The sequence below is a fragment of the Girardinichthys multiradiatus genome, chromosome 5 (assembly GCF_021462225.1).
Source record: "Girardinichthys multiradiatus isolate DD_20200921_A chromosome 5, DD_fGirMul_XY1, whole genome shotgun sequence".
NCBI classification, from domain to species: domain Eukaryota; kingdom Metazoa; phylum Chordata; class Actinopteri; order Cyprinodontiformes; family Goodeidae; genus Girardinichthys; species Girardinichthys multiradiatus.
Genome location: NC_061798.1, coordinates 21,677,881 through 21,692,292, shown reverse-complemented (window position 1 = coordinate 21,692,292; position 14,412 = coordinate 21,677,881). Strand labels below are relative to the sequence as shown.

Sequence of the window (14,412 nt, the reverse complement as noted above, 5' to 3'; positions counted from 1 at the left end):
TGGCTTTACATGTTTTTACCCAACAGGCTCCTGAGCTTAATGACATCTTTATCAAGAAATTTCCCACATGAAAGAATCTACTTAAGAAAATGTCTTCCAGAAAGGTTTACATACAGACTGACCTCGATAGTACCTATCAGAATAACCCTGGTATCCACATGTATCTAATTGTCAAAGGCTACCTGTGGGCGTGGTGTGAACTGTTAAGATCAGTTTCCTGTGAAAGCAAGTCAACGTTTCCTGTCAGATCTTTCTGTCAGAGTCAGAAAACCACTTCCTGCTCTCATTCTCCTTTCGGCTCGTACCCACCTGCAGGGTATTTCTGCACCTTATCAGGGCCTGAGGTCAGGCCGGAGTTCAGACTAACAGTTTTAGGACTTCTCTTTGCCTTATTTCATAGCTTTTGTGCAGTTTTTTAAAAACTGAACACACAGCACTGTTCATGCATACATTGTGCTAAAAAAAGTTTTATTTTTGACCCCATTTTGTTAACGTGAACATTTATCTCAGTTACGTTTAGAATGGCCCCTTTATGTTGTTGGATCTCATGTTTGAATGTCAGTGGCTTGGTTTTGTTTCTGTACCTAATTATTCACTAAATGATTACTAATAGGTTAAATATTAATTCTAGAAGTAACTAGTTTGAACTAAAAGGCTGATAAAAAAAACAACTATATATTTCATCAATGGGAATGAGAACATTTTTGATGGATATCTGCAACTAAGTCGTCTTATTAATTGGACAGCCATTTATTTGTCCTTCTCTACATCACTTTACTCAACTTGTTTTCTGTTTTTTCAGACTGCTTAAGCCCCAATCATTGGTAGCAAAAGTAAAAAGAAGGGAAAGTTCTAGAACAGCACAACGACCAGACTTCATGGTTGGGTTTCTCCTGCTGCATAAGAACAGGAGAAACAAAACCAGAAGTCACTGGAGGGAACTGCTATCCCTCCTGAAAAACGCCTTAGAATCCAAAGAGTGTTGCAGGAATGAGGGATGTCTGGGGTTCCCTCCTAAGCGTGTGACTTCCACGATCTAGTCTCAAAGAAGCTAGAGATGATGGATGGATTTCTGGATTTTTTTCATTGTGATGAGATCAGATTCATAACGTTTTGGCTGTCTAGTTTTCTCTGTGTCAGGATCATGTTGCTGCATCCAGCTTGGCAGCATTTAACACCAGTCAGAAGTAGGGTCTTAACTGTCCTGGATGCAGGTGTGAAACTGGCAGCAGGTTTTATACAGGTTTATGTTTGTTGAGAAATTATTTCATATAAATTTCCTGCCGACCTTTTTTTTCTAACTCTTGTCTAGGTCAACGCTTTCAGTGTGGTTTTGTTATTCAGTGTTTATATTATTAAAATAATTTTGAGCAAAAAAGAAAGATGAGCTTCTCCATAGGGTGGCCAGGCTTTCCCTTAGAGATAGGGTGAGGAGCTCGGCCATCTGGGAGCGACTCAGAGTAGAGCCGCTGCTCCTCCACATCGAGAGGAGCCAGTTGAGGTGGCTCGGGCATCTATACCGGATGCCTCCTGGACGCCTTCCTCGGGAGGTGTTCCAGGCACGTCCCACTGGGAGGAGGCCCAGGGGACGGTCCAGGACACGCTGGAGGGACTATGTCTCTCGGCTGGCCTGGGAACGCCTTGGGCTCCCGCCGGTGGAGCTGGAGGAGGTGTCTGGGGAGAGGGACGTCTGGGCGTCTCTGCTGAGTCTGCTGCCCCTGCGACCCGGTACCGGATAAAGCGGAAGACGACGAGTACGAGTATGAAAGATGAAGAAGAAAGAAAGAATTGCACTGATCTTCATTCATCATGAAGCATCTGTGTTGGGCATCTGGGTTGACTCAGAGGTTTGGGTCAACATTCCCTACAGCAGCCTGGTAAGATCATACCAAGTAACACTTTCAACAAAACTCCTGATTTAAGGCAAATGGCTGCAGGTGAAGTGAACTATGTTTTGTTTTGTTCTGATTAGAACCTGACTGGGATCTTGAGGTTTGTAGTTAGAGCAGACTATGGGAAACATTACATACAAGTACAGCTAAAACAAATTTTGAATGTTGTGAATATTTTTTGTTACTTGTTTTAGAAAATTTAATTCACATATTATATAGTTTGGAAGTTAGAAATAGAAGAAATACTTTGGGCTGCACTGTATGTCATGTCAAGAACAGGTACTGAACAAATATATTTCCATTGCAAAATCCATATGTGCAATATTAAAATAGCAAAGAACTGTTTTCAATCCAGTGTTTGCTGACTGTTATATTCAAAGTTTTATGAACTTTTGAATGTTGATAACTCTATCAGCTGCTCAGAGCTGACATTGCTGTTATCTCCAAGATCCTAAAGGTCCCAGAGTGGCTAAAAAGTATGATGATGAGAAAGGGGGAGACTGAGGAGAAAGTGGGAAAGGTCTTCATATATCACCACCATCATCATCAAAGTGTTCAAAAATAATGTTGAAGTTGTGTGGTTTCCTAGTATCATGCAGCTCTATTTCTGAATGTGTAAGTGGAACTTTAAAGGGTTGACCTTTAACCACTTTTAGACATGTGTCCCAAATTTACCTGCAGTCTTGTATCAGTTTTAGGAAGGAAGTGTGCACTTGGCAGACTGCACAGATTTTGGCAAATCAGCTTGGTAAACTGACCAAATCTGAGGTAGGCTGTGCAGTAAGAGTATAAAAACCAGCATGTTAATGTCATCTACAAATGTTATATCAGAACAGATTACCTGTAACTAAAAGTCTTGAAGCTATTTATGATTTTGGTTCGGATGCATTTTTTTCGACACTAGGCAATACGAAATCCATATATATTTTGGTTGTATTTCAAGCATCCAACATTGAATACGAGGGGGGCGACCTGAGTGAGCTCCTTCTTGCACCTACGCTGCAAAACAAACTTTTTTTTCTTGTGTAATTAAGCAGAAAAGTTAAAAACAAACAAAAAAATACATTCATTTCAACAGTTTTTTTTTTTTGACAAAACTACATCTTCTTTTATATGATTTAAGAAATCTAGGTTTGTGTGTGTGTGTGTGTGCGTGTGTCCTGGGGAAACTCATCAACCCCCCAGGGCTACATCACCCTTGGCAGAACCTCCTTGTTGCCCTTACCAAAAACCTCTATTGTGAATGACTAATTTACAGCAGGATTACTCTAAATGAACAGAAGACAATATAAAAAATGTGATAAAACACAATTATAGTTCATTTTTTCTGTTTAGTGTCTAATAAAAGAGTTTACAATGAAGAGAGTAATTGCTGTTATGTGACAGAACTTTGACCCAAATCTTGAGGGCAGCTTCTCTAAGCATATCATCCTAAGTAAAAGAAAGACCTTGAAGTTATAGAAGTTAAATACTGTTTCATTCAATAAATTACAATATGCGTTCCCATGAGGCTCGTTTGTCAGACCAAAAGCACTTATTAAAAATCTTTAAGCAAGTATTAAACCTGCTTTTCATTAAGCCCAGGTTTCTGTATTAGGAATGCTTTTTTTATGGGTCTGATGTAATATTTAATCTTAAATATTATGTTTTTATTGTTGTAAGCTGAAAATCATCATAATTACCTGAAATAAAGGCTTGATAACACCATTCTGTGTGTAATTCATCTCTATAACATGGTTTACTTAGTGAATTGAGTCACTGAAACAAATAACTTTTGAATAATATTCTAAATAATAAATCAAGAACAAATTGTTAAATGGTGTTGTGAGCATGTCATGAAGAAACTCCCATAGATACTTTTTCTGTTAAATCAAGTTGCAGCAAAAGGAATGACAAAACAAAAATTCATGACTTCATTAAAGTTTTCTGTCGTGAAGTTCTTCTCCCATTCACAGGCTGTTTGCTGAGATGCTGAAAGGTTCATGTGGTTTATGCAAAAATAGTAAAAAAACATCTGTGATTTCATATCTGACAGTAAGATTCTCTGATCTGATGGAGTCTGAAGTACAGTTTGTTGGTATAGTTCCTATGACATTAATGGCACTGTACAGATACATTTTTGCAACTGCTGCCTTCTGTGAAAAATAAGCAAACATTTTCTAAAAATACAGATTGGTACAAAACACTGAAGTGGGTCTACGTTCTTTCCAGATAAGTTTCATTGTTTTTAGCTGATTTATATCTGAAAAAAAAAGTTAGGTTTGCGTAGTCTATTTTTAACTCTAACTCAAATAAAACCAGCATTAAATCAGATGTGGCCTGGCTCAGTAAAAAGCCCACTCACCACGACAAGGTGCAGGCCATGAGCGGGGTTATTGGAGCCTGCCATAGCAATGAATGGAGGCACCTATTACTATCTATAAACTATTTCTAAACTATACTCTATTTATTTTCCTTCCATCTATATCAATGTGGCCCAAACGGTAGGCTGCACCCATGCAATTTATAAATGTATGTATAAAAATGTCCGGCTTGGGCTCGAGATGTCTTCCTTTGCTTTTATTGGCGTTTTGAGTTACCATCAAATATTGCATAGGAAGGAATAGAGTTAGGGAAGGAAGCAATCATAAAAATGTACTATTTTTGAGACACGCTGTGTTCTCATACATTCGCCTAGAAACACAGTTTAACGTTCTGATTGTAGAGAAATCCGTAATCTTTTCAGAAGTGAAGACGGTATGTTGATACATGCTATTGTTTGTTTTGGACTGTGGGGGGAAGCCGGAGTACCCGGAGAGAACCCACGCATGCACGGGGAGAATTTGCAAACTCCATGCAGGGAGACCCCAGGCAACCGTGCAGCCTCTTTTTTAAGTCGAATCAATTCAGTTTATTTATGTAGTGGCAGTTCGCAACATATGTCATCTCAAGGCAGTTTACAAAGTCAATTCACTTGAATCATGCATATTCCAAGTCAAATGTCTGTTTTTGTTTTTTAAAACAGAACAAATACTTTTCATTTTTCATTCACTCATTTATTAATTCCAGAGTATAAGGTCACAGAGGGGTTGGCACCACTCTCCCCACTTTGTGACACAAATAATGATCAGTTTAAGTAGTTTCCTAATTGTTTTGCAGAGGCAGGAACCCTCCAGTCTTGCAGAGGGAACATAGTTTTCACCTTCTGTTAGAGTGCTTTTGTTCATTCAAGATCTTTTTTAAGTTCTTTACCCATTTTTCTTTAGGGTTAAAATGTAGCCTGGGGCGCTTTTTCATTGGGATTGGCTCTGTGGGGCAGGTGGAGCCAAATATATTTGCTGGTGTGGATCGTACAGGAAAGCTTGATGTCTGCTTCCTTGACGAACTCTTAGAGGGATTAGATTCTTTGGAGGATTGGTTATTAGAAGAGATATGTTGACACCTTGAATGTTCTGTTGGTGGGTTTGGTTCTGTATGAGAGCATGTGGAAGGCTGGTTGGCTATCCAGTGTTTCTCAGGCAAACCTGATGTCTGCGGCCTGGAAGAGCTCTTAGCACTGTCAGATGCACTCAAGGATTACTTTTCTTTGGGTATAAATGTTAACTCTTGGTGCTTGGGTGGCGGAATTGGCTTGGTCTGGGCACATGCAGCACCAACCTGAGTGGCTGTCTTGGTTTTCTCAGAGAAACTAGCAGTCCTCTGCTAAGAAAGACTCTGAGGGACATTGTCGGCTCCGAACAAGGGGTTTTCATTAGGGTTTATTGAAATTCGTGGGCACTCTGTTGATGGCTTTGCCTCTGGATGAGAGTGTGAAGGAAACTCCGTCACTATCATGCATTTTACAGGCAAACTTGATGTCTGCTGCCTGGAGGAACTCTCATTGCCATTAGATATACTCAAGGATGACTTTTCTTTGCGTATAAATGGTAACTCTTGCTGCTTGGGTGAAGGCATTGGTTTAGTTTGGAAAAATGCAGCACCAACCTGACTGGCTGTTTTGGTTTTCTCAGAGAAACTAGCTGTTTTCTGCTTAGAGAGACTCTGAGGGACAATGTCGGCTTGAAAAGTAGAGTTTTCATTAGGGTTTATTGAAATTCGTGGGCGCTTTGTTGTTGGCTTTGGCTCTGGATGAGAGTGTGAAGGAAACTCCGTCACTTTCATGCGTTTTACAGGCAAACTTGATGTCTGCTGCCTGGAGGAACTCTCATTGCCATTAGATATACTCAAGGATGACTTTTCTTTGCGTATAAATGGTAACTCTTGCTGCTTGGGTGAAGGCATTGGTTTAGTTTGGAAAAATGCAGCACCAACCTGACTGGCTGTTTTGGTTTTCTCAGAGAAACTAGCTGTTTTCTGCTTAGAGAGACTCTGAGGGACAATGTCGGCTTGAAAAGTAGAGTTTTCATTAGGGTTTATTGAAATTCGTGGGCGCTTTGTTGTTGGCTTTGGCTCTGGATGAGAGTGTGAAGGAAACTCTGTCACTTTCATGGGTTTTACAGGCAAACTTGATGTCTGCTGCCTGGAGGAACTCTCATTGCCATTAGATATACTCAAGGATGACTTTTCTTTGCGTATAAATGGTAACTCTTGCTGCTTGGGTGAAGGCATTGGTTTAGTTTGGAAAAATGCAGCACCAACCTGACTGGCTGTTTTGGTTTTCTCAGAGAAACTAGCTGTTTTCTGCTTAGAGAGACTCTGAGGGACAATGTCGGCTTGAAAAGTAGAGTTTTAATTAGGGTTTATTGAAATTCGTGGGCGCTTTGTTGTTGGCTTTGGCTCTGGATGAGAGTGTGAAGGAAACTCCGTCACTTTCATGGGTTTTACAGGCAAACTTGATGTCTGCTGCCTGGAGGAACTCTCATTGCCATTAGATATACTCAAGGATGACTTTTCTTTGCGTATAAATGGTAACTCTTGCTGCTTGGGTGAAGGCATTGGTTTAGTTTGGAAAAAATGCAGCACCAACCTGACTGGCTGTTTTGGTTTTCTCAGAGAAACTAGCTGTTTTCTGCTTAGAGAGACTCTGAGGGACAATGTCGGCTTGAAAAGTAGAGTTTTCATTAGGGTTTATTGAAATTCGTGGGCGCTTTGTTGTTGGCTTTGGCTCTGGATGAGAGTGTGAAGGAAACTCCGTCACTTTCATGGGTTTTACAGGCAAACTTGATGTCTGCTGCCTGGAGGAACTCTCATTGCCATTAGATATACTCAAGGATGACTTTTCTTTGCGTATAAATGGTAACTCTTGCTGCTTGGGTGAAGGCATTGGTTTAGTTTGGAAAAATGCAGCACCAACCTGACTGGCTGTTTTGGTTTTCTCAGAGAAACTAGCTGTTTTCTGCTTAGAGAGACTCTGAGGGACAATGTCGGCTTGAAAAGTAGAGTTTTCATTAGGGTTTATTGAAATTCGTGGGCGCTTTGTTGTTGGCTTTGGCTCTGGATGAGAGTGTGAAGGAAACTCCGTCACTTTCATGGGTTTTACAGGCAAACTTGATGTCTGCTGCCTGGAGGAACTCTCATTGCCATTAGATATACTCAAGGATGACTTTTCTTTGCGTATAAATGGTAACTCTTGCTGCTTGGGTGAAGGCATTGGTTTAGTTTGGAAAAATGCAGCACCAACCTGACTGGCTGTTTTGGTTTTCTCAGAGAAACTAGCTGTTTTCTGCTTAGAGAGACTCTGAGGGACAATGTCGGCTTGAAAAGTAGAGTTTTCATTAGGGTTTATTGAAATTCGTGGGCGCTTTGTTGTTGGCTTTGGCTCTGGATGAGAGTGTGAAGGAAACTTCGTCACTTTCATGCATTTTACAGGCAAACTTGATGTCTGCTGCCTGGAGGAACTCTCATTGCCATTAGATATACTCAAGGATGACTTTTCTTTGCGTATAAATGGTAACTCTTGCTGCTTGGGTGAAGGCATTGGTTTAGTTTGGAAAAATGCAGCACCAACCTGACTGGCTGTTTTGGTTTTCTCAGAGAAACTAGCTGTTTTCTGCTTAGAGAGACTCTGAGGGACAATGTCGGCTTGAAAAGTAGAGTTTTCATTAGGGTTTATTGAAATTCGTGGGCGCTTTGTTGTTGGCTTTGGCTCTGGATGAGAGTGTGAAGGAAACTCTGTCACTTTCATGGGTTTTACAGGCAAACTTGATGTCTGCTGCCTGGAGGAACTCTCATTGCCATTAGATATACTCAAGGATGACTTTTCTTTGCGTATAAATGGTAACTCTTGCTGCTTGGGTGAAGGACATTGGTTTAGTTTGGAAAAATGCAGCACCAACCTGACTGGCTGTTTTGGTTTTCTCAGAGAAACTAGCTGTTTTCTGCTTAGAGAGACTCTGAGGGACAATGTCGGCTTGAAAAGTAGAGTTTTCATTAGGGTTTATTGAAATTCGTGGGCGCTTTGTTGTTGGCTTTGGCTCTGGATGAGAGTGTGAAGGAAACTTCTGTCACTTTCATGGGTTTTACAGGCAAACTTGATGTCTGCTGCCTGGAGGAACTCTCATTGCCATTAGATATACTCAAGGATGACTTTTCTTTGCGTATAAATGGTAACTCTTGCTGCTTGGGTGAAGGCATTGGTTTAGTTTGGAAAAATGCAGCACCAACCTGACTGGCTGTTTTGGTTTTCTCAGAGAAACTAGCTGTTTTCTGCTTAGAGAGACTCTGAGGGACAATGTCGGCTTGAAAAGTAGAGTTTTCATTAGGGTTTATTGAAATTCGTGGGCGCTTTGTTGTTGGCTTTGGCTCTGGATGAGAGTGTGAAGGAAACTTCGTCACTTTCATGGGTTTTACAGGCAAACTTGATGTCTGCTGCCTGGAGGAACTCTCATTGCCATTAGATATACTCAAGGATGACTTTTCTTTGCGTATAAATGGTAACTCTTGCTGCTTGGGTGAAGGCATTGGTTTAGTTTGGAAAAATGCAGCACCAACCTGACTGGCTGTTTTGGTTTTCTCAGAGAAACTAGCAGTCTTCTGGTTAGAGAGACTCTGAGGGACAATGTCGGCTTGAAAAGTAGAGTTTTCATTAGGGTTTATTGAAATTCGTGGGCGCTTTGTTGTTGGCTTTGGCTCTGGATGAGAGTGTGAAGGAAACTCTGTCACTTTCATGGGTTTTACAGGCAAACTTGATGTCTGCTGCCTGGAGGAACTCTCATTGCCATTAGATATACTCAAGGATGACTTTTCTTTGCGTATAAATGGTAACTCTTGCTGCTTGGGTGAAGGCATTGGTTTAGTTTGGAAAAATGCAGCACCAACCTGACTGGCTGTTTTGGTTTTCTCAGAGAAACTAGCTGTTTTCTGCTTAGAGAGACTCTGAGGGACAATGTCGGCTTGAAAAGTAGAGTTTTCATTAGGGTTTATTGAAATTCGTGGGCACTTTGTTGTTGGCTTTGGCTCTGGATGAGAGTGTGAAGGAAACTTCGTCACTTTCATGCATTTTACAGGCAAACTTGATGTCTGCTGCCTGGAGGAACTCTCATTGCCATTAGATATACTCAAGGATGACTTTTCTTTGCATATAAATGGTAACTCTTGCTGCTTGGGTGAAGGCATTGGTTTAGTTTGGAAAAATGCAGCACCAACCTGACTGGCTGTTTTGGTTTTCTCAGAGAAACTAGCAGTCTTCTGGTTAGAGAGACTCTGAGGGACATTGTCGGCTCCAAAAGTAGAGTTTTCATTAGGGTTTATTGAAATTTGTGGCGTCTTTGTTGGTGGCATTGAAATTGGATGCAGGTATGGAGCAAGCTGGCTGCCTATCCTCTTTTTTGCAGGCAAACGTGATTTCTTCTGCCTGGATCTACTCAAGGAAGAATTTTCCTTGGAGTGAAATTGCAACTCTTGCTTCTTGGAAGGTGGCACTGGCTTGGTTTGAAAAAATACAGAACCAAGTTGCCTGGCTATCTTGGCTTTTTCAGCAAAGCCTGCTGTCTTCTGCCTGGAGAAACTATGAAAGTCACTGGATGTGCTACAACATGCATTTTCACTGTAATTAACTGTCAAATTTGATTTCTGGGTTGGCGACACTGGGTTCCCATACTGGGTTCCAGTGTAACAGCAGGGACAACAATAGGAGCAGAGACAGGAGCAGCAAATTTCTGATTCCTTGCACCTCTTTGAATCCTTAACCTCTGTTACTGTGGCATGCTTGTTTTTAATGAAACAGTGACAAAAAGGGGGTGTGGAAGAGTTTGATGCTGGAGCTCTTTGAAATAGAAACTTTAGGCTTTTGCATCCATTTGGATCTGGAACAGGGGCTTTGGTCCAGATACAATTCATGTCATTGTGGTAGCAGGCACATGAGCTGAATGAAGGAGTTTCTGCTGTTGGCACTGGTCTCAGTTTGATCTTAAAATTCGGTGGTTCATTTGGATCATCTGGGACAACGACATACCCGTACCGATTATCAGTGACAGCACAAGTGCAGGAGCAGAAAGCCTTACTTGGAGCAGGCACCGTTCTTTGGGCTTCAGGTGAGCTGGGATCAAGTGTTGGAACTTCGATCCAGTCAAAGCTCTCAGAAGATGAACTGGACTCTTGTTGAACAGACATTTTGCAAATGGCTTGTTCACACAAGGAGAACAAAATCTGATATTTCAGGCTCTAAACTGTAAAACGTACAGTGAGACTAAATCAAGTCAGGCAAAAAACCTACTTTTTCAATGTCAACAAGTTGATATCAAGGCAACAACACGAGCGAAGAGGTCCTCCTGTCTGAGAAGTCTCAAAGTTATGAGAGACTTGATTCTATTACTATGATACGTGTGTTTATGACGAAATTCCAGAATTACTTCACATTCGTTTGATTCGTAACTATGCAACGTGACATAAGCGAGGCGGGGCGTCAGTAATGGACGACACGACTCACAAACAAAGTGTAAGGTAGCTTAAACTATTTTGTTAAGAGTAAAATGGTTATGGTCCGCGAACTAAGGACTGCTTTTTTTTTTTTTTTTATCCCTCTCATTAAAATTTTTGGGACACATTAAATAATTTTCAGGCCTAACCAATAATTTTCTTCATGAGCCATATTTAACACTGACATTCTCTTATAGTCACTGACAGATAAAACACGGGTTTATTGTCTGTCCTAATCATGCTACGGCGAATAGGGACGATGCGTTGGCTACTTTGTAAACGTGCTGCACAAGTCTGGGAATGAACTAATGAAAACATCGCTACATTTGTTTAGAGAAACTTAGTGCCGACGTGGTTATTTTCCGCAATTAACCGTTTGCCTGATCACTGATGATTGATGCGTGAGATGTAAGATTTATTTTGCATTTTAACATTCGTTTGTGTTTTATGAAGCGCTTTTTGAAGCATAAAGATTTTAATACTTTTACTTAAATTATTTTTTGCCATGCACGTGGATTGCATTGTTCATAAATAATGCAACATGGAGCTTCTAATGGGAGACATTACAGTTTAGTAAAAGAAATGTGATCTTTTGTTTTTTTAGATTCTTGCCAAGTTTATTTAAGCCTTTTGAGGTTTGTGCAGATTATCAACTATGTTGAACAATCTTTCACAGCAGTTATATTTACTTTACTATTCCTATTTCCAGTCATACACCTTGATAAGTTGAGTACAAATTTCTAGATCTTTCTGCACCACTTCACCACTTTATTCAGATATATGCAACCAGTAGTTTTCAGCTAATGAAAATATGATCAAGACAGATTTTGACCCCAGCAGGTTTGAAGAGGAGTTTAAACTGAGTTTAACAGAAAAAAAAAGACAAGTTCATCAGTTTTTCCAATCACAATTCAGGTTTATTGACTTCAAAACATAAAGGAAACATGTTCTTGTTCATCCAAAGCTGTATTTTTTTTAACTGTTTCACACATGGAGGTGCAGAGAAGATATGCAGAGATGTCAGCAAAGGAAGCAGGGAGACAGAAATGTTTCAACAATAGACAGTTATATAGCCCTCATTTATGAATGAGATCTGAATGAAAAGCATCAGCAAAGCATGAAGATCATCTGGTGTCTACACAACTAAATCTGGTCTGAATACTTTTGTTCAAGCATGTGACACAAGCCAAGGTCCAAAAATGAACCGAAAAAGCAGACAGAAGGAAAACAAAAGGGAAAATACAAGATTAGAACAGCAAAATAAATGTAGCTCTTAAAGTGCACCCAGAAATAAAGAGTAGGGAAACATCTGTTACAGGGTCAAAAAACACATTTTATTATATATCTGCAGCAAACATTCATTATTTTTACACCATCTCACACACACTTCTACTTCTCATTCAGAGGAGGTCCTTTTCCTCATCTTATTGCAGGTTAATGACATTTAGACAACCCCTGACCTTTGTTAGTTACAAATGAGCAGTTCTGGTTATCAAAAAGCTATTTTCAGGAGGCTAACTTCCACCAAAGAACATTTTTGAATATATTATAAAGTAAACTGTATTAAAAACTGTTGCATGAAAGTGTTGCATTTTGAAATGTTACAGTGGTCACCTCGAAAATAGCAGACACATTTCTAAGTGATTTTTACAAAGGCTAAAATGGTATTTATCGACACATGGCTCTTCAAAATGGCTCTCTTAATTCTTAAATAATAAATCAGTAAACTCCTGTGTGCATGCAGAAACGCACCCCTTCACCCATCATGCTCTCGTTTCCACAGCTGTCAAACCAGCACACACACATACAGTACACATTTAACATCATCATCCTATATCTGCGCTGGAAAATCTCAATGAATCACTGAAGATGAGAACGACCATCAGCGCCAACCAGTAACTTCACCACTCAGGCTTATCATTGGTTTAGTGGACAGCAGCACATTCACCAATCACAGAAGAGGTGTCTATCCTTGATCGGAGTCCCACGTTTGTGCAGACAGAAAGCAAGCTGAGCGGCACCACAAATACTGCCAGTTGTTTTTCCTTCTCTCCTGACAAAATGTTAAAGTGTTGTGGCAGTTTTCTTTTTGTCTGCCTGTGCACTACCCCACATGCATCTAAATAATAAATATTAATATTTCACACAGTAGAAAGTCCATCCTGCATTATTGCTGCTGGCAGATTACCTCACCAAGATCCCAGACCTGGGTCTAATATTCATCTGCTCATCAAGGTGGGAAAGGTTCCCTTTTAAATTCAGAAATTTGACAACAGAACTGTTGTGATGCAGCAAGTTTAAATTATAAGCAATGGATGTTGGAGCCAGGTCGGTTAGGATGTTTAACTCACCTACATCTGACCAATAAACTACTAACACAAACCCCCTTTTTTCAGTAACAATGTGGCAAATGTTTCATTTGTGCACGTCATAAACATCTGTGTGTTTTTATGTAACAGCATGAGTGAGGTATGAGTCGTCTCAGTACTGTGTAAGTGGCTGCTGACGTGAATGCATAAATGTAACAGCGCCCTCCAGTGTGTCTCTCCGGACCCACAACATGAAAATAAATATTGCTTCTTTGCGCCTCCACAGAGCTCCACCCACTGACCTTTAACATTTCCACCCTGGCAAGCGAGCCTCCTGTGAATGGTCCGACATAAAAATATGACCTTTGTGCAAAAATCAGCCCTTTAAATCTTTCTTTTTTGCCTAAGTTTCAGAACTATTTATCTTTTATTTGTGCGATAAAGTTCAATGAGAGGGGACGTGGGGAAGAAGATTTCCACGATGATGATAAAGGCTGTGGAGTGAGGGAATCAGGGTCTGAAGTCCGGTGCTGCCAGGTTCTACCTGGAGATCATGGAGCTGGACTGGGAGTGGTTAGAGGAGGTGGTAGCAGCGCTGAGCTGAGAAAAACCACTGTGGCTTGATTCCAGGCTGGTCATCGAACCCCTGAAAAAGAAAGAGAGTGACTGCAGGAAACTAACCAGGGCAACAACTTCATGTGTGTGTGTGTGTGTGTGTGTGTGTAACACCAGAGAAACCCCAGCCTGCTAAGAACTGATTGAAAGCACCGTGTATGCATGAATCATGCATGTGATGCAGAACCATGCACCCAGATCAATCCTGCAGGAGGAGGTTCAGTCTAAAGCTCAGGCTATGCCGCAGGCTGCAGCTGCACACCATCACCTACGAAAGTATTTTAACGTGAATATCACCATAGTTACAGTTTGTGTGATAGTGAGACTTGGATAACATTTTTATAACTGGTATTAGGTAGAGGCATATGTTTAAAGTTATGCTTGATCAAAGGCTGACCAGAGCATTATGGTATTTGAATCTGTTTAGGTTTAAAGTCTGAACAACCTTTGTCAGACCATCTCACCTTGTTTTGTCCCACTGTAGTTCAGGCAGCTTTGAAACGTTTTATCATACTATTTTTATTTATAAAGCTTAATATATTTTAAAGAAACAAATCAGAACATGTAGCTTTTAGTAGTCTCTGTACTCAATTAAGGGTTAAAGATGCACAAATAAATTGGCTGGTGATCGGGTTCTGATCAGTGAACACCCAGTCGGAAGCTATAAATCCAGTTTTTGTCCAAAAACCAACAACTTAAGTGCCAAAAGGTCCTAGTGACAAGCTACTGAGGGAAGAAAACTCAAAGTTAGCAATTTTCAG

General features: G+C 40.5%; 1 protein-coding gene across 3 annotated transcripts in view; it reads right to left on the bottom strand.

The window, feature by feature from the left end:
- Positions 1–12,039: 12,039 nt before the first annotated feature.
- The window catches only part of si:dkey-237i9.1 (SEC14-like protein 1), a 33,287-nt gene continuing 30,914 nt past the window's right edge, over positions 12,040–14,412 (bottom strand). For all 3 annotated transcript variants that reach the window (XM_047365203.1, XM_047365205.1, XM_047365204.1), the window contains one exon: positions 12,040–13,682. In XM_047365203.1, the coding sequence (XP_047221159.1) occupies positions 13,577–13,682 (106 nt within the window). In that variant the 3' untranslated portion in view covers positions 12,040–13,576. The remainder of the gene's footprint in view (positions 13,683–14,412) is intronic.